The sequence below is a fragment of the Oncorhynchus nerka genome, linkage group LG12 (genome assembly GCF_034236695.1).
Source record: "Oncorhynchus nerka isolate Pitt River linkage group LG12, Oner_Uvic_2.0, whole genome shotgun sequence".
Lineage (NCBI taxonomy): Eukaryota > Metazoa > Chordata > Actinopteri > Salmoniformes > Salmonidae > Oncorhynchus > Oncorhynchus nerka.
Genome location: NC_088407.1, coordinates 89225954 through 89247584, shown reverse-complemented (window position 1 = coordinate 89247584; position 21631 = coordinate 89225954). Strand labels below are relative to the sequence as shown.

The 21631-nt window shown below is 44.5% G+C and overlaps 1 protein-coding gene across 1 annotated transcript in view; it reads right to left on the bottom strand.

The window, feature by feature from the left end:
• si:ch211-168d23.3 (BRD4-interacting chromatin-remodeling complex-associated protein) overlaps positions 1 to 21631 on the bottom strand; it is a 69629-nt gene that overhangs the window by 28151 nt on the left and 19847 nt on the right. Inside the window, 3 exon segments of the mRNA XM_065025038.1 lie at positions 3784 to 4199; positions 4380 to 5420; positions 7854 to 7922. Of these exon segments, the coding sequence (XP_064881110.1) occupies positions 3784 to 4199; positions 4380 to 5420; positions 7854 to 7922 (1526 nt within the window).

Sequence of the window (21631 nt, the reverse complement as noted above, 5' to 3'; positions counted from 1 at the left end):
GGGGGAGGCAGGTAGCCTAGTAGTTAGAGGGGGAGGCAGGTAGCCTAGTAGTTAGAGGGGGAGGCAGGTAGCCTAGTAGTTAGAGGGGGAGGCAGGTAGCCTAGTGGTTAGAGGCAGGTAGCCTAGTGGTTAGAGGGGAGGCAGGTAGCCTAGTGGTTAGAGGGGAGGCAGGTAGCCTAGTGGTTAGAGGGCTAGTGGTTAGAGGGGGAGGCAGGTAGCCTAGTGGTTAGAGGGGAGGCAGGTAGCCTAGTGGTTAGAGGGGAGGCAGGTAGCCTGAGTGGTTAGAGGGGAGGCAGGTAGCCTAGTGGTTAGAGGGGAGGCAGGTAGCCTAGTGGTTAGAGGGGGAGGCAGGTAGCCTAGTGGTTAGAGGGGGAGGCAGGTAGCCTAGTAGTTAGAGGGGGAGGCAGGTAGCCTAGTGGTTAGAGGGGAGGCAGGTAGCCTAGTGGTTAGAGGGGGAGGCAGGTAGCCTAGTGGTTAGAGGGGAGGCAGGTAGCCTAGTGGTTAGAGGGGGAGGCAGGTAGCCTAGTGGTTAGAGGAAGGCAGGTAGCCTAGTGGTTAGAGGGGAGAGGCAGGTAGCCTAGTGGTTAGAGGGGAGGCAGGTAGCCTAGTGGTTAGAGGGGGGGAGGCAGGTAGCCTAGTGGTTAGAGGGGGGGAGGCAGGTAGCCTAGTGGTTAGAGGGGAGGCAGGTAGCCTAGTGGTTAGAGGGGAGGCAGGTAGCCTAGTGGTTAGAGGCGGGAGGCAGGTAGCCTAGTGGTTAGAGGGGGGAGGCAGGTAGCCTAGTGGTTAGAGGGGGGAGGCAGGTAGCCTAGTAGTTAGAGCGTTGGACTAGTAACCGAAAGGTTACTGGATTGAATCCCCGAGCTGACAAGGTAAAAATCTGTCGTTCTGCCCCCTGAACAAGGCAGTTAACCCACTGTTCCCCTGAACAAGGCAGTTAACCCCACTGTTCCCCTGAACAAGGCAGTTAACCCCACTGTTCCCCTGAACAAGGCAGTTAACCCACTGTTCCCCTGAACAAGGCAGTTAACCCACTGTTCCCCTGAACAAGGCAGTTAACCCACTGTTCCCCTGAACAAGGCAGTTAACCCACTGTTCCCCTGAACAAGGCAGTTAACCCACTGTTCCCCTGAACAAGGCAGTTAACCCACTGTTCCCCTGAACAAGGCAGTTAACCCACTGTTCCCCTGAACAAGGCAGTTAACCCACTGTTCCCCTGAACAAGGCAGTTAACCCACTGTTCCCCTGAACAAGGCAGTTAACCCATTGTTCCCCTGAACAAGGCAGTTAACCCACTGTTCCTAGGCCAGTTAACCCACTGTTCCTAGACCAGTTAACCCACTGTTCCTAGACCAGTTAACCCACTGTTCCTAGACCAGTTAACCCACTGTTCCTAGACCAGTTAACCCACTGTTCCTAGACCAGTTAACCCACTGTTCCTAGACCAGTTAACCCACTGTTCCTAGGGCCGTTGTTGTAAATAAGAATTTGTTCTAAACGAAACATTTTTAGGGGGTGCGCTCGCTCTACCACTAAGGGACAGTTTAGTTGGCGCAACTAAGACAGTCTCGTGCTACAATTGTTTATTTTAATAGCGTGAATCGTTCCTGTTCACACCGAGGTGAAGAGTGGAATAAGTGAAGGAATGAACCCGAGACTCCTATCACCTGTGGACAGCGGGGTGTTCCAGCCAGGCACAGATTTAATTTATTGTAAATCCTTTAACTGAAGTTGTCAGGCGTACGATCCCCATAGTATTGGCCTTGTCAGGCGTACGATCCCCGTAGTATTGGCCTTGTCAGGCGTACGATCCCCGTAGTATTGGCCTTGTCAGGAGTACGATCCCCGTAGTATTGGCCTTGTCAGGCGTACGATCCCCGTAGTATTGGCCTTGTCAGGCGTACGATCCCCATAGTATTGGCCTTGTCAGGAGTACGATCCCCATAGTATTGGCCTTGTCAGGCGTACGATCCCCATAGTATTGGCCTTGTCAGGCGTACGATCCCCATAGTATTGGCCTTGTCAGGCGTACGATCCCCGTAGTATTGGCCTTGTCAGGCGTACGATCCCCATAGTATTGGCCTTGTCAGGCGTACGATCCCCATAGTATTGGCCTTGTCAGGTGTACGATCCCCATAGTAATGGCCTTGTCAGGCGTACGATCCCCGTAGTATTGGCCTTGTCAGGCGTACGATCCCCATAGTAATGGCCTTGTCAGGCGTACGATCCCCGTAGTATTGGCCTTGTCAGGAGTACGATCCCCATAGTATTGGCCTTGTCAGGCGTACGATCCCCGTGGTATTGGCCTTGTCAGTAGTACGATCCCCGTAGTAATGGCCTTGTCAGGAGTACGATCCCCGTAGTATTGGCCTTGTCAGGCGTACGATCCCCATAGTAATGGCCTTGTCAGGCGTACGATCCCCATAGTAATGGCCTTGTCAGGCGTACGATCCCCATAGTAATGGCCTTGTCAGGAGTACGATCCCCATAGTATTGGCCTTGTCAGGCGTACGATCCCCGTAGTATTGGCCTTGTCAGGAGTACGATCCCCGTAGTAATGGCCTTGTCAGGAGTACGATCCCCGTAGTATTGGCCTTGTCAGGCGTACGATCCCCATAGTAATGGCCTTGTCAGGCGTCCGATCCCATAGTATTGGCCTTGTCAGGCGTACGATCCCCATAGTATTGGCCTTGTCAGGCGTACGATCCCCATAGTATTGGCCTTGTCAGGCGTACGATCCCCATAGTATTGGCCTTGTCAGGCGTACGATCCCCATAGTATTGGCCTTGTCAGGCGTACGATCCCCGTAGTATTGGCCTTGTCAGGCGTACGATCCCCATAGTAATGGCCTTGTCAGGAGTACGATCCCCATAGTATTGGCCTTGTCAGGCGTACGATCCCCGTAGTATTGGCCTTGTCAGGAGTACGATCCCCGTAGTAATGGCCTTGTCAGGAGTACGATCCCCGTAGTATTGGCCTTGTCAGGCGTACGATCCCCATAGTAATGGCCTTGTCAGGCGTACGATCCCCATAGTATTGGCCTTGTCAGGCGTACGATCTCCATAGTATTGGCCTTGTCAGGCGTACGATCCCCATAGTGTTGGCCTTGTCAGGCGTACGATCCCCATAGTATTGGCCTTGTCAGGCGTACGATCCCCATAGTATTGGCCTTGTCAGGCGTACGATCCCCATAGTATTGGCCTTGTCAGGCGTACGATCCCCATAGTATTGGCCTTGTCAGGAGTACGATCCCCATAGTATTGGCCTTGTCAGGAGTACGATCCCCATAGTATTGGCCTTGTCAGGAGTACGATCCCCATAGTATGCTGTACCGAAACTGACTGACTGACGAAGGAAACTTGAAGTTTTTCCATTGAAGACATAAACATTGTCTTTGCCATGATGTTTTTACCGTATTACTTAAGGGCCTTGTTGTAAACATAGTGGACGATTTTAAATATATATATATATACATATATATATATATATATATATATATTTATTTTTTTAACAGAGACAAGGTTCGAATATTGCTGTCCATCAATGATTCCCAACCAAAATTACTGTGCTTTGAGCAATTTTGACAAAAACAATGGATATATATGTTGCCCTAAGAGTTGTGCATCGATGGTAGAGTCTTATTCAGAATTATTCACAGGTGTAATGAGGTTCTTCCATCAAGTATGAACACACCCCTTGACTACTGTGCAAAGGGTGCGTAGACATTCACTAGGCCCTGCATGGAATAGGGAGCCAATTGGGACTCAGGCTCTATATCACACTCACTGCATCAGGGTGATGTGGCTCCCTAGAGCAGGGCTGTGGAGCAGGGTGGCATGCTGGCCTGGACCCCCCTGCCCCTGGGATCCCTGGGGATTGTAGGCACCCGCCAACTGGGCTGGCATCTGGAAGACAGTCGGCGACCCTGACTGTAGCTGCAGGGAGCCAGAGAGCAGGGTTCCCTGGCGGAGGGAGAGCTGGCCTGTTGAGGTGGTGCTGAAGACTGTGTGGGGGCTGAAGTTGAGCTGTCTGTGGTGGGGCACGGCCGTCAGGATCTGGGAGCCATCTACCAGGTGGTGGCCCATGGAGGGTGTCATACCCTGGACAGACTGGACTGTTGCTCCCTGGTGGCCAGAGGTGAACAGGGGCCGCGCGGAACCGCCAGGGAGCTGGGACAGGGTGACAGGTGATTGGCCAGGGAGCTGGGACAGGGTGACAGGGGATTGGCCAGGAAGCTGGGACAGGTTGACAGGGGATTGGCCAGGGAGCTGGGACAGGGTGAGAGGGGATTGGCCAGGGAGCTGGGACAGGGTGAGAGGGGATTGGCCAGGGAGCTGGGACAGGGTGACAGGGGATTGGCCAGGGAGCTGGGACAGAGTGACAGGGGATTGGCCAGGCAGAAGGAACTGATTCTGGCCATGGAAGAGACCTTGAGGCTGGATCAGGAAGGAGCCTCCTCCCTGGTTGACCAGTTGCAGGCTGACGGGCTGGGGCTTGGTGAGGTGGGAGGCAGTGAGGTGTTGGGCAGGCTGGGGATGGGGCTTGGTGAGGTGTTGGGCAGGCTTGGGATGGGGCTTGGTGAGGTGTTGGGCAGGCTTGGGATGGGGAGGAGGGGGGGACAGGAGGATGTTTGACGAGGGCGTCCCAGGGAGGAAGGTGAGACCTGGAGAGGGTTTCTGACCAGGCCCACCAGGGCCAGGAGGCTTAGGGCTGATCTGTACAAGTCGGGGTTGGATGCTGATAGGCAGCTTGGGCTGGATGGGCAGGGGTCCTCTCTGGAGAAAGATCCCGGGGGCTGCAGCCGCTCTGAGGGTTGGGGCCAGTAGGGGGCGCCCTGTCAGGCTAGGAACTGCCTTCTGGATGAGGGAAAAGGAGGTGTTGGAGGCCTGTGCAGGGGTCAGGGAGAAGGAAGTCTCTGGCGGGGGTGCAGGGAAGATGTTCCCAGGGAGGAGGCCCATCAGCTGGGGAGCAGCAGGCTTCAGGGAGGGGCAGCCTGGTCCCACGGCCAGCAGGGATGGTTGGGGAGGCTCCACCGCAGCCTGGGTGTCCCTGTGTTGCAGGGTGGGGGGGCCAGGGTGGGGGTGAGGGAAGGCTAGGGTTTTGGAGAGGAACGGCACGGCAGCAGGAGGGAGGAGGAGTGGGGGGCCAGGTGTGTAGAGAGACAGGGTGTGGCCCTCCCCAGGCCCTGTTTGGATGAGCCCCGCCTCCTGAGCCATAGTGTGCTCTGTGATGTCAGCCTCCTGAAGACTCTGCTGGAGAATGTCACAGGGCGGTACTTCCTCTTCCTCCTGCACTTCCTCTCCCTCCCCTCTTCTCTCCCCACCTCCCTCGGGGGACCCCCCCAGTAGAGCCTCTTCCAGGAAGGACAGGTCAACGCATTCTGCAGGGGGGGTAATGTCATCTGCCAACAGAGACATTGGGCTCTGAGGGAGGGAGATAAAAGAGTAGGAGAACATCAGAGTGATCCTAGAGTAGGAGAACATCAGAGTGATCCTAGAGTAGGAGAACATCAGAGTGATCCTAGAGTAGGAGAACATCAGAATGTTCCTAGAGTAGGAGTCAATCAGAGTGATCTTAGAGTAGGAGAACATCAGAATGTTCCTAGAGTAGGAGTCAGAGTGATCTTAGAGTAGGAGTCAATCAGAGTGATCCTAGAGTAGGAGTCAATCAGAGTGATCCTAGAGTAGGAGCCAATCAGAGTGATCTTAGAGTAGGAGAACATCAGAGTGATCTTAGAGTAGGAGAACATCAGAGTGATCTTAGAGTAGGAGAACATCAGAATGATCCTAGAGTAGGAGTCAATCAGAATGTTCCTAGAGTAGGAGAACATCAGAATGATCCTAGAGTAGGAGAACATCAGAATGATCCTAGAGTAGGAGAACATCAGAATGATCCTAGAGTAGGAGAACATCAGAATGATCTTAGAGTAGGAGAACATCAGAATGATCCTAGAGTAGGAGAACATCAGAATGATCTTAGAGTAGGAGAACATCAGAATGATCCTAGAGTAGGAGAACATCAGAATGATCCTAGAGTAGGAGAACATCAGAATGTTCCTAGAGTAGGAGAACATCAGAATGTTCCTAGAGTAGGAGAACATCAGAATGTTCCTAGAGTAGGAGAACATCAGAATGATCCTAGAGTAGAAGAACATCAGAATGTTCCTAGAGTAGGAGAACATCAGAATGTTCCTAGAGTAGGAGAACATCAGAATGATCCTAGAGTAGGAAAACATCAGAATGTTCCTAGAGTAGGAGTCAATCAGAATGATCCTAGATTAGGAGAACATCAGAATGATCCTAGAGTAGGAGAACATCAGAATGTTCCTAGATTAGGAGAACATCAGAATGATCCTAGAGTAGGAGAACATCAGAATGTTCCTAGAGTAGGAGAACATCAGAATGATCCTAGAGTAGGAGTCAATCAGAGTGATCTTAGAGTAGGAGAACATCAGAATGATCCTAGAGTAGGAGTCAATCAGAGTGATCTTAGAGTAGGAGAACATCAGAATGATCCTAGAGTAGGAGAACATCAGAATGATCCTAGAGTAGGAGTCAATCAGAGTGATCCTAGAGTAGGAGAACATCAGAATGATCCTAGAGTAGGAGAACATCAGAATGTTCCTAGAGTAGGAGTCAATCAGAATGTTCCTAGAGTAGGAGAACATCAGAATGATCCTAGAGTAGGAGAACATCAGAATGATCTTAGAGTAGGAGAACATCAGAATGATCCTAGAGTAGGAGAACATCAGAATGATCTTAGAGTAGGAGAACATCAGAATGATCTTAGAGTAGGAGAACATCAGAATGATCCTAGAGTAGGAGAACATCAGAATGATCTTAGAGTAGGAGAACATCATAATGATCCTAGAGTAGGAGAACATCAGAATGTTCCTAGAGTAGGAGTCAATCAGAATGTTCCTAGAGTTACAGTGTGAGGGATAAATAATGAGCAACGGCTAGTCCTTGATTTTAACTCTTAGAAAAAAGGGTTTTGGTTCCAGGTAGAACCCTTTTGTGCTCCATGTAGAACCCTCTGTGGAAAGGGTTCTACCTGGATAAGAGCGTCTGCTAAATGACTTAAATGTAATGTAATGTAATGTAACATTTACAGTAATTGATTTAATTCAGCAGACAGATTTTTCACCTACGGCTTGAGGAGTCGAACCTGCTACCTTTCGTTTACTGGCCAATGCTCTTAAACACCAGGCAACTTGCCGCCCAAAAGGGTTCTTGCTGGAACCAAAAAGGTTTCTTCAAAAGGTTCTCCTATATGTTCTCCTATGGGTTCTCCTATAGGTTCTCCTATAGGTTCTCCTATATGTTCTCCTATGGGTTCTCCTATGGGTTCTCCTATGGGGACAGCCAAAGGACCCTTTTATGTTCTAGATAGCATATTTTTTTTTGTAGGTGTGGGTTTGTCTGTGCATACAGAGGCTGACTCAGCAGGATGTCAGTGAAGAGCGAGGGAGAGAGGAAGGAAGGGATGGAGGGAGAGAGGGAGGCAGACTCACCAGGGGGGCAGTGAGGAAGGAGGGAGGGATGGGGGAGAGAGGGAGGCAGACTCACCAGGGGGTCAGTGAGGAAGGAGGGCGGGATGGGGGAGAGAGGGAGGCAGACTCACCAGGGGGCAGTGAGGAAGGAGGGAGGGATGGGGGAGAGAGGGAGGCAGGCTCACCAGGGGGTCAGTGAGGAAGGAAGGGATGGAGGGAGAGAGAGAGGGAGGCAGACTCACCAGGGGGTCAGTGAGGAAGGAGGGAGGGAGGGATGGGGGAGAGAGGGAGGCAGACTCACCAGGGGGTCAGTGAGGAAGGAGGGAGGGAGGGAGGGATGGGAGAGAGAGGGAAGGACACTCACCGGGGTGTCAGTGAAGAGGGAGGAGGGCTCTCCGGAGGAACAGGTAATGAGCAGGTCATCATTCTGCAGCTGGTGAAACAGAGAGACAATACCATGATCACACTGAGAGACGTTCACAATATAATATATCAATATCATATTCACAAGGTTTACAATACTATTATATTCATAACAGACATTTATGACCGTAGAGATGACAGACAGTTATGACCATAGAGATGACAGACAGTTAGACAGTTATGACCATAGTGATGACAGACAGTAATGACCAAAGAGATGAAAGACAGTTATGACCATAAAGATGACAGACAGCTAGACAGTTATGACCGTAGAGATACCAGTTAGACAGTTATGACCATAGTGATACCAGACAGTTATGACCATAGAGATGACAGACAGTTATGACTAAATAGATGGCAGGCAGTTAGGACCATAGAGATGACAGACAGTTAGACAGTTATGACCATAAAGATGACGGACAGTTAGACAGTTATGACCATAAAGATGACGGACAGTTAGACAGTTATGACCATAAAGATGACGGACAGTTAGACAGTTATGACCATAAAGATGACGGACAGTTAGACAGTTATGACCATAAAGATGACGGACAGTTAGACAGTTATGACCATAAAGATGACGGACAGCTAGACAGTTATGACCATAGAGATGACAGACAGTTATGACCAGAGAGATGACAGACAGTTATGACCATAGTGATGACAGACAGACAGTAATGACCAAAGAGATGAAAGACAGTTATGACCATAGAGATGACAGACAGTTAGACAGTTATGACCGTAGAGATGACAGTTAGACAGATATGACTAAATAGATGACAGGCAGTTAGGACCATAGTGATGACAGACAGTTAGACAGTTATGACCATAGTGGTGACAGACAGGTAGACAGTTATGACCATAGAGATGACAGACAGTTATGACTAAATAGATGACAGGCAGTTAGGACCATAGTGATGACAGACAGTTATGACTAAAGAGATGACAGACAGTTATGACCATAAATATGACAGACAGTTATGACCATAAATATGACAGACAGTTATGACCATAAATATGACAGACAGTTATGACCATAAATATGACAGACAGTTATGACCATAGAGATGAGACAGTTAGACAGTTATGACCAGAGAGATGACCGACAGTTATGACCGTAGTGATGACAGACAGTTAGACAGTTATGACCATAGTGATGACAGACAGTTATGACCATAGAGATGACAGACAGTTATGACCGTAGAGATGAAAGACAGTTATGACCATAGTGATGACAGACAGTTAGGACCAAAGTGATGACAGACAGTTATGACCGTAGTGATGGCAGACAGTTATGACCATAGTGATGACAGACAGTTAGACAGTTATGACCATAAAGATGACGGACAGTTAGACAGTTATGACCATAGAGATGAAAGACAGTTATGACCATAGTGATGACAGACAGTTAGACAGTTATGACCATAGAGATGAAAGACAGTTATGACCATAGTGATGACAGACAGTTAGACAGTTATGACCATAGAGATGAAAGACAGTTATGACCATAGTGATGACAGACAGTTATGACCATAGAGATGAAAGACAGTTATGACCGTAGTGATGACAGACAGTTATGACCATAGTGATGACAGACAGTTAGACAGTTATGACCATAGTGATGACAGACAGTTATGACCATAGTGATGACAGACAGTTAGACAGTTATGACCATAGTGATGACAGACAGTTATGACCGTAGAGATGACAGACAGTTATGACCATAGTGATGACAGACAGTTAGACAGTTATGACCATAGAGATGAAAGACAGTTATGACCATAGTGATGACAGACAGTTATGACCGTAGTGATGACAGACAGTTATGACCATAGTGATGACAGACAGTTAGACAGTTATGACCATAGTGATGACAGACAGTTAGACAGTTATGACCATAGTGATGACAGACAGTTATGACCATAGTGATGACAGACAGTTATGACCATAGTGATGACAGACAGTTATGACCATAGAGATGACAGGCAGTTATGACCATAGAGATGACAGACAGTTATGACCATAGTGATGACAGACAGTTATGACCATAGTGATGACAGACAGTTATGACCATAGAGATGACAGACAGTTATGACCATAGTGATGACAGACAGTTATGACCATAAAGATGACAGACAGCTAGACAGTTATGACCGTAGAGATACCAGTTAGACAGTTATGACCATAGTGATGACAGACAGACAGACAGTTATGGCTAAAGAGATGACAGACAGTTATGACCATAGTGATGACAGACAGACAGACAGTTATGGCTAAAGAGATGACAGACAGTTATGACCATAGTGATGACAGACAGTTATGACCATAGAGATGACAGGCAGTTATGACCATAGAGATGACAGACAGTTATGACCATAGTGATGACAGACAGTTATGACCATAGTGATGACAGACAGTTATGGCCATAGAGATGACAGACAGTTATGACCATAGAGATGACAGACAGTTATGACCATAGTGATGACAGACAGTTAGGACCATAGAGATGACAGACAGTTATGACCATAGTAATGACAGACAGTTATGACCATAGAGATGACAGACAGTTATGACCATAGTGATGACAGACAGTTATGACCATAGTGATGACAGACAGACAGTAATGACCAAAGAGATGAAAGACAGTTATGACCATAGAGATGACAGACAGTTAGACAGTTAGAACCAGAGAGATGACAGACAGTTATGACCATAAAGATGACAGACAGACAGTTATGGCCATAGTGATGACAGACAGTAATGACCAAATAGATGACAGACAGCTAGACAGTTATGACCGTAGAGATGACAGTTAGACAGATATGACTAAATAGATGACAGGCAGTTAGGACCATAGTGATGACAGACAGTTAGACAGTTATGACCATAGTGGTGACAGACAGGTAGACAGTTATGACCATAGAGATGACAGACAGTTATGACTAAATAGATGACAGGCAGTTAGGACCATAGTGATGACAGACAGTTATGACTAAATAGATGACAGACAGTTATGACCATAAATATGACAGACAGTTATGACCATAAATATGACAGACAGTTATGACCATAAATATGACAGACAGTTATGACCATAAATATGACAGACAGTTATGACCATAGAGATGACAGACAGTTAGACAGTTATGACCAGAGAGATGACCGACAGTTATGACCGTAGTGATGACAGACAGTTAGACAGTTATGACCATAGTGATGACAGACAGTTATGACCATAGAGATGACAGACAGTTATGACCGTAGAGATGAAAGACAGTTATGACCATAGTGATGACAGACAGTTATGACCATAGAGATGACAGACAGTTATGACCGTAGTGATGGCAGACAGTTATGACCATAGAGATGACAGACAGTTATGACCATAGTGATGACAGACAGTTATGACCATAGAGATGACAGACAGTTATTACCATAGTGATGACAGACAGTGAGACAGTTATGACCATAGTGATGACAGACAGTAATGACCATAGTGATGACAGACAGTTAGACAGTTATGACCATAGTGATGACAGACAGTTATGACCATAGTGATGACAGACAGTTAGACAGTTATGACCATAGTGATGAAAGACAGTTATGACCGTAGTGATGACAGACAGTTATGACCATAGTGATGACAGACAGTTAGACAGTTATGACCATAGTGATGACAGACAGTTATGACCATAGTGATGACAGACAGTTAGACAGTTATGACCATAGTGATGACAGACAGTTATGACCGTAGAGATGACAGACAGTTATGACCATAGAGATGAAAGACAGTTATGAACATAGTGATGACAGACAGTTATGACCGTAGTGATGACAGACAGTTATGACCATAGTGATGACAGACAGTTAGACAGTTATGACCATAGTGATGACAGACAGTTATGACCGTAGAGATGACAGACAGTTATGACCATAGTGATGACAGACAGTTAGACAGTTATGACCATAGTGATGACAGACAGTTATGACCATAGTGATGACAGACAGTTATGACCATAGTGATGACAGACAGTTATGACCATAGAGATGACAGGCAGTTATGACCATAGAGATGACAGACAGTTATGACCATAGAGATGACAGACAGTTATGACCATAGTGATGACAGACAGTTATGACCATAAAGATGACAGACAGCTAGACAGTTATGACCGTAGAGATACCAGTTAGACAGTTATGACCATAGTGATGACAGACAGACAGACAGTTATGGCTAAAGAGATGACAGACAGTTATGACCATAGTGATGACAGACAGACAGACAGTTATGGCTAAAGAGATGACAGACAGTTATGACCATAGTGATGACAGACAGTTATGACCATAGAGATGACAGGCAGTTATGACCATAGAGATGACAGACAGTTATGACCATAGTGATGACAGACAGTTATGACCATAGTGATGACAGACAGTTATGGCCATAGAGATGACAGACAGTTATGACCATAGAGATGACAGACAGTTATGACCATAGTGATGACAGACAGTTAGGACCATAGAGATGACAGACAGTTATGACCATAGTTGACAGACAGTTATGACCATAGTGATGACAGACAGTTATGACAGACAGTTATGACCATAGTGATGACAGACAGTTATGACCATAGTGATGACAGACAGACAGTAATGACCAAAGAGATGAAAGACAGTTATGACCATAGAGATGACAGACAGTTAGACAGTTAGAACCAGAGAGATGACAGACAGTTATGACCATAAAGATGACAGACAGACAGTTATGGCCATAGTGATGACAGACAGTAATGACCAAATAGATGACAGACAGCTAGACAGTTATGACCGTAGAGATGACAGTTAGACAGATATGACTAAATAGATGACAGGCAGTTAGGACCATAGTGATGACAGACAGTTAGACAGTTATGACCATAGTGGTGACAGACAGGTAGACAGTTATGACCATAGAGATGACAGACAGTTATGACTAAATAGATGACAGGCAGTTAGGACCATAGTGATGACAATCAGTTATGACTAAATAGATGACAGACAGTTATGACCATAGAGATGACAGACAGTTATTACCATAGTGATGACAGACAGTGAGACAGTTATGACCATAGTGATGACAGACAGTAATGACCATAGTGATGACAGACAGTTAGACAGTTATGACCATAGTGATGACAGACAGTTATGACCATAGTGATGACAGACAGTTATTATGACCATAGTGATGAAAGACAGTTATGACCATAGTGATGACAGACAGTTATGACCATAGTGATGACAGACAGTTAGACAGTTATGACCATAGTGATGACAGACAGTTATGACCATAGTGATGACAGACAGTTAGACAGTTATGACCATAGTGATGACAGACAGTTATGACCGTAGAGATGACAGACAGTTATGACCATAGAGATGAAAGACAGTTATGAACATAGTGATGACAGACAGTTATGACCGTAGTGATGACAGACAGTTATGACCATAGTGATGACAGACAGTTAGACAGTTATGACCATAGTGATGACAGACAGTTATGACCGTAGAGATGACAGACAGTTATGACCATAGTGATGACAGACAGTTAGACAGTTATGACCATAGTGATGACAGACAGTTATGACCATAGTGATGACAGACAGTTATGACCATAGTGATGACAGACAGTTATGACCATAGAGATGACAGGCAGTTATGACCATAGTGATGACAGACAGTTATGACCATAGTGATGACAGACAGTTATGACCATAGTGATGACAGACAGTTATGACCATAGAGATGACAGACAGTTATGACCATAGTGATGACAGACAGTTATGACCATAAAGATGACAGACAGCTAGACAGTTATGACCGTAGAGATACCAGTTAGACAGTTATGACCATAGTGATGACAGACAGACAGACAGTTATGGCTAAAGAGATGACAGACAGTTATGACCATAGTGATGACAGACAGACAGACAGTTATGGCTAAAGAGATGACAGACAGTTATGACCATAGTGATGACAGACAGTTATGACCATAGAGATGACAGGCAGTTATGACCATAGAGATGACAGACAGTTATGACCATAGTGATGACAGACAGTTATGACCATAGTGATGACAGACAGTTATGGCCATAGAGATGACAGACAGTTATGACCATAGAGATGACAGACAGTTATGACCATAGTGATGACAGACAGTTAGGACCATAGAGATGACAGACAGTTATGACCATAGTAATGACAGACAGTTATGACCATAGAGATGACAGACAGTTATGACCATAGTGATGACAGACAGTTATGACCATAGTGATGACAGACAGACAGTAATGACCAAAGAGATGAAAGACAGTTATGACCATAGAGATGACAGACAGTTAGACAGTTAGAACCAGAGAGATGACAGACAGTTATGACCATAGAGATGACAGGCAGTTATGACCATAGAGATGACAGACAGTTATGACCATAGTGATGACAGACAGTTATGACCATAGTGATGACAGACAGTTATGGCCATAGAGATGACAGACAGTTATGACCATAGAGATGACAGACAGTTATGACCATAGTGATGACAGACAGTTAGGACCATAGAGATGACAGACAGTTATGACCATAGTAATGACAGACAGTTATGACCATAGAGATGACAGACAGTTATGACCATAGTGATGACAGACAGTTATGACCATAGTGATGACAGACAGACAGTAATGACCAAAGAGATGAAAGACAGTTATGACCATAGAGATGAGAGACAGTTAGACAGTTAGAACCAGAGAGATGACAGACAGTTATGACCATAAAGATGACAGACAGACAGTTATGGCCATAGTGATGACAGACAGTAATGACCAAATAGATGACAGACAGCTAGACAGTTATGACCGTAGAGATGACAGTTAGACAGATATGACTAAATAGATGACAGGCAGTTAGGACCATAGTGATGACAGACAGTTAGACAGTTATGACCATAGTGGTGACAGACAGGTAGACAGTTATGACCATAGAGATGACAGACAGTTATGACTAAATAGATGACAGGCAGTTAGGACCATAGTGATGACAGACAGTTATGACTAAATAGATGACAGACAGTTATGACCATAAATATGACAGACAGTTATGACCATAAATATGACAGACAGTTATGACCATAAATATGACAGACAGTTATGACCATAGAGATGACAGACAGTTAGACAGTTATGACCAGAGAGATGACCGACAGTTATGACCGTAGTGATGACAGACAGTTAGACAGTTATGACCATAGTGATGACAGACAGTTATGACCATAGAGATGACAGACAGTTATGACCGTAGTGATGGCAGACAGTTATGACCATAGTGATGACAGACAGTTATGACCATAGAGATGACAGACAGTTTTGACCATAGTGATGACAGACAGTTAGACAGTTATGACCATAGTGATGACAGACAGTAATGACCATAGTGATGACAGACAGTTAGACAGTTATGACCATAGTGATGACAGACAGTTATGACCATAGTGATGACAGACAGTTAGACAGTTATGACCATAGTGATGACAGACAGTTATGACCGTAGAGATGACAGACAGTTATGACCATAGTGATGACAGACAGTTAGACAGTTATGACCATAGAGATGAAAGACAGTTATGACCATAGTGATGACAGACAGTTATGACCGTAGTGATGACAGACAGTTATGACCATAGTGATGACAGACAGTTAGACAGTTATGACCATAGTGATGACAGACAGTTATGACCGTAGAGATGACAGACAGTTATGACCATAGTGATGACAGACAGTTAGACAGTTATGACCATAGTGATGACAGACAGTTATGACCATAGTGATGACAGACAGTTATGACCATAGTGATGACAGACTGTTATGACCATAGAGATAACAGGGGGTTATGACCATAGAGATGACAGACAGTTATGACCATAGAGATGACAGACAGTTATGACCATAGTGATGACAGACAGTTATGACCATAAAGATGACAGACAGCTAGACAGTTATGACCGTAGAGATACCAGTTAGACAGTTATGACCATAGTGATGACAGACAGACAGACAGTTATGGCTAAAGAGATGACAGACAGTTATGACAATAGTGATGACAGACAGACAGACAGTTATGGCTAAAGAGATGACAGACAGTTATGACCATAGTGATGACAGACAGTTATGACCATAGAGATGACAGGCAGTTATGACCATAGAGATGACAGACAGTTATGACCATAGTGATGACAGACAGTTATGACCATAGTGATGACAGACAGTTATGGCCATAGAGATGACAGACAGTTATGACCATAGAGATGACAGACAGTTATGACCATAGTGATGACAGACAGTTAGGCAGTTATGACCATAGTGATGACAGACAGTTATGGCCATAGTGATGACAGACAGTTATGACCATAGAGATGACAGACAGTTATGACCATAGTGATGACAGACAGTTATGACCATAGTGATGACAGACAGACAGTAATGACCAAAGAGATGAAAGACAGTTATGACCATAGAGATGACAGACAGTTAGACAGTTAGAACCAGAGAGATGACAGACAGTTATGACCATAAAGATGACAGACAGACAGTTATGGCCATAGTGATGACAGACAGTAATGACCAAATAGATGACAGACAGCTAGACAGTTATGACCGTAGAGATGACAGTTAGACAGATATGACTAAATACATGACAGGCAGTTAGGACCATAGTGATGACAGACAGTTAGACAGTTATGACCATAGTGGTGACAGACAGGTAGACAGTTATGACCATAGAGATGACAGACAGTTATGACTAAATAGATGACAGGCAGTTAGGACCATAGTGATGACAGACAGTTATGACTAAATAGATGACAGACAGTTATGACCATAAATATGACAGACAGTTATGACCATAAATATGACAGACAGTTATGACCATAAATATGACAGACAGTTATGACCATAGAGATGACAGACAGTTAGACAGTTATGACCAGAGAGATGACCGACAGTTATGACCGTAGTGATGACAGACAGTTAGACAGTTATGACCATAGAGATGACAGACAGTTATGACCGTAGAGATGAAAGACAGTTATGACCATAGTGATGACAGACAGTTATGACCATAGAGATGACAGACAGTTATGACCGTAGTGATGGCAGACAGTTATGGCCATAGTGATGACAGACAGTTAGACAGTTATGACCATAGAGATGAAAGACAGTTATGACCATAGTGATGACAGACAGTTAGACAGTTATGACCATAGAGATGAAAGACAGTTATGACCGTAGTGATGACAGACAGTTATGACCATAGTGATGACAGACAGTTAGACAGTTATATCCATAGTGATGACAGACAGTTATGACCGTAGAGATGACAGACAGTTATGACCATAGTGATGACAGACAGTTAGACAGTTATGACCATAGTGATGACAGACAGTTATGACCGTAGAGATGAAAGACAGTTATGACCATAGTGATGACAGACAGTTATGACCATAGAGATGACAGACAGTTATGACCGTAGTGATGGCAGACAGTTATGGCCATAGTGATGACAGACAGTTAGACAGTTATGACCATAGAGATGAAAGACAGTTATGACCATAGTGATGACAGACAGTTAGACAGTTATGACCATAGAGATGAAAGACAGTTATGACCGTAGTGATGACAGACAGTTATGACCATAGTGATGACAGACAGTTAGACAGTTATATCCATAGTGATGACAGACAGTTATGACCGTAGAGATGACAGACAGTTATGACCATAGTGATGACAGACAGTTAGACAGTTATGACCATAGTGATGACAGGCAGTTATGACCATAGAGATGACAGGCAGTTATGACCATAGTGATGACAGACAGTTATGACCATAGAGATGACAGACAGTTATGACCATAGTGATGACAGACAGTTAGACCGTTATGACCATAGAGATGACAGACAGTTATGACCATAGTGATGACAGACAGTTATGACCATAGTGATGAGAGACAGTTAGACCGTTATGACCATAGAGATGACAGACAGTTAGGACCATAGTGATGACAGACAGTTAAGGCCATAGAGATGACAGACAGTTCTGACCATGGAGATGACAGATAGTTATGACCATAGTGATGGCAGACAGTTATGACCATAAAGATGACAGACAGCTAGACAGTTATGACCATAGAGATGACAGACAGTTATGACCAGAGAGATGACAGACAGTTAGGACCATAGTGATGACAGACAGTTAGACAGTTATGACCATAGTAATGACAGACAGTTAGACAGTTATGACCGTAGAGATGACAGACAGTTATGACCGTAGTGATGACAGACAGTTATGACCATAGTGATGACAGACAGTTAGACAGTTATGACCATAGAGATGAAAGACAGTTATGACCATAGTGATGACAGACAGTTATGACCGTAGTGATGACAGACAGTTATGACCATAGTGATGACAGACAGTTAGACAGTTATGACCATAGTGATGACAGACAGTTATGACCGTAGAGATGACAGACAGTTATGACCATAGTGATGACAGACAGTTAGACAGTTATGACCATAGTGATGACAGACAGTTATGGCCATAGTGATGACAGACAGTTATGACCATAGTGATGACAGACAGTTATGACCATAGAGATGACAGGCAGTTATGACCATAGAGATGACAGACAGTTATGACCATAGTGATGACAGACAGTTATGACCATAGAGATGACAGACAGTTATGACCATAGTGATGACAGACAGTTAGACCGTTATGACCATAGAGATGACAGACAGTTATGACCATAGAGATGACAGACAGTTAGGACCATAGTGATGACAGACAGTTAAGGCCATAGAGATGACAGACAGTTCTGACCATGGAGATGACAGATAGTTATGACCATAGTGATGGCAGACAGTTATGACCATAAAGATGACAGACAGCTAGACAGTTATGACCATAGAGATGACAGACAGTTATGACCAGAGAGATGACAGACAGTTAGGACCATAGTGATGACAGACAGTTAGACAGTTATGACCATAGTGATGACAGACAGTTAGACAGTTATGACCGTAGAGATGACAGACAGTTATGACCGTAGTGATGACAGACAGTTATGACCATAGTGATGACAGACAGTTAGACAGTTATGACCATAGAGATGAAAGACAGTTATGACCATAGTGATGACAGACAGTTATGACCGTAGTGATGACAGACAGTTATGACCATAGTGATGACAGACAGTTAGACAGTTATGACCATAGTGATGACAGACAGTTATGACCGTAGAGATGACAGACAGTTATGACCATAGTGATGACAGACAGTTAGACAGTTATGACCATAGTGATGACAGACAGTTATGACCATAGTGATGACAGACAGTTATGACCATAGTGATGACAGACAGTTATGACCATAGAGATGACAGGCAGTTATGACCATAGAGATGACAGACAGTTATGACCATAGTGATGACAGACAGTTATGACCATAGAGATGACAGACAGTTATTACCATAGTGATGCCAGACAGTTATGACCATAAAGATGACAGACAGCTACAGTTATGACCGTAGAGATACCAGTTAGACAGTTATGACCATAGTGATGACAGACAGACAGTTATGGCTAAAGAGATGACAGACAGTTATGACCATAGTGATGACAGACAGACAGACAGTTATGACCATAGTGATGACAGACAGTTATGACCATAGTGATGACAGACAGTTATGACCATAGTGATGACAGACAGTTATGGCCATAGAGATGACAGACAGTTATGGCCATAGATGACAGACAGTTATGACCATAGTGATGACAGACAGTTAGGACCATAGAGATGACAGACAGTTATGACCATAGTGATGACAGACAGTTATGACCATAGTGATGACAGACAGTTATGACCATAGTGATGACAGACAGTTATGACCATAGTGATGACAGACAGTTAGACAGTTATGACCATAGTGATGACAGACAGTAATGACCATAGTGATGGCAGACAGTTATGACCATAAAGATGACAGACAGCTAGACAGTTATGACCATAGAGATGACAGACAGTTATGACCAGAGAGATGACAGACAGTTATGACCATAAAGATGACAGACAGTTAGACCGTTATGACCATAGAGATGACCGACAGTTATGACCATAGTGATGACAGACAGTTAGACAGTTATGACCATAGAGATGACAGACAGTTAGACATTTATTACTGTAGAGATGACAGATAGTTCTGGCCATAGAGATGACAGACAGTTATGACCATAGAGATGACAGACCGTTATGACCATGAAGATGACAGACAGTTATGACCATAGTGATGACAGACAGTTATGACCATAGTGATGACGGACAGTAAGACAGTTATGACCATAGAGATGACAGACAGTTATGACCATAAAGATGACAGACAGTTATGACCATAGCGATGACAGACAGTTATGACCATAGTGATGACAGACAGTTATGACCATAAAGATGACAGACAGTTAGACAGTTATGACCATAGTGATGACAGACAGTTATGACCATAAAGATGACAGACAGTTATGACCATAAAGATGACAGACAGTTAGACCGTTATGACCATAGAGATGACCGACAGTTATGACCATAGAGATGACAGACAGTTATGACCATAGAGATGACAGGCAGTTATGATCATAGTGATGACAGACAGTTAGACCGTTATGACCATAGAGATGACCGACAGTTATGACCATAGTGATGACAGACAGTTATGACCATAAAGATGACAGACAGTTAGACAGTTATGACCATAGTGATGACAGACAGTTATGACCATAAAGATGACAGGCAGTTATGACCGTAGAGATGACAGACAGTTATGACCATAGAGATGACAGACCGTTATGATCATAGAGATGACAGGCAGTTATGACCATAGTGATGACAGACAGTTATGACCATAAAGATGACAGACAGTTATGGCTAAAGAGATGACAGACAGTTATGACCATAGTGATGACAGACAGACAGACAGTTATGGCTAAAGAGATGACAGACAGTTATGACCATAGTGATGACAGACAGTTATGACCATAAAGATGACAGACAGTTATGACCATAGAGATGACAGACAGTTATGACCATAGTGATGACAGACAGTTAGACAGTTATGACCATAGTGATGACAGACAGTTATGACCATAGTGATGACAGACAGTTAGGACCATAGTGATGACAGACAGTTAGACAGTTATGACCATAGTGATGACAGACAGTAATGACCATAGTGATGGCAGACAGTTATGACCATAAAGATGACAGACAGCTAGACAGTTATGACCATAGAGATGACAGACAGTTATGACCAGAGAGATGACAGACAGTTATGACCATAAAGATGACAGACAGTTAGACCGTTATGACCATAGAGATGACCGACAGTTATGACCATAGTGATGACAGACAGTTAGACAGTTATGACCATAGAGATGACAGACAGTTAGACATTTATTACTGTAGAGATGACAGATAGTTCTGGCCATAGAGATGACAGACAGTTATGACCATAGAGATGACAGACAGTTATGACCATAGAGATGACCGACAGTTATGACCATAGAGATGACAGACAGTTATGACCATAAAGATGACAGACAGTTATGACCATAGAGATGACAGACAGACAGTTATGACCATAGAG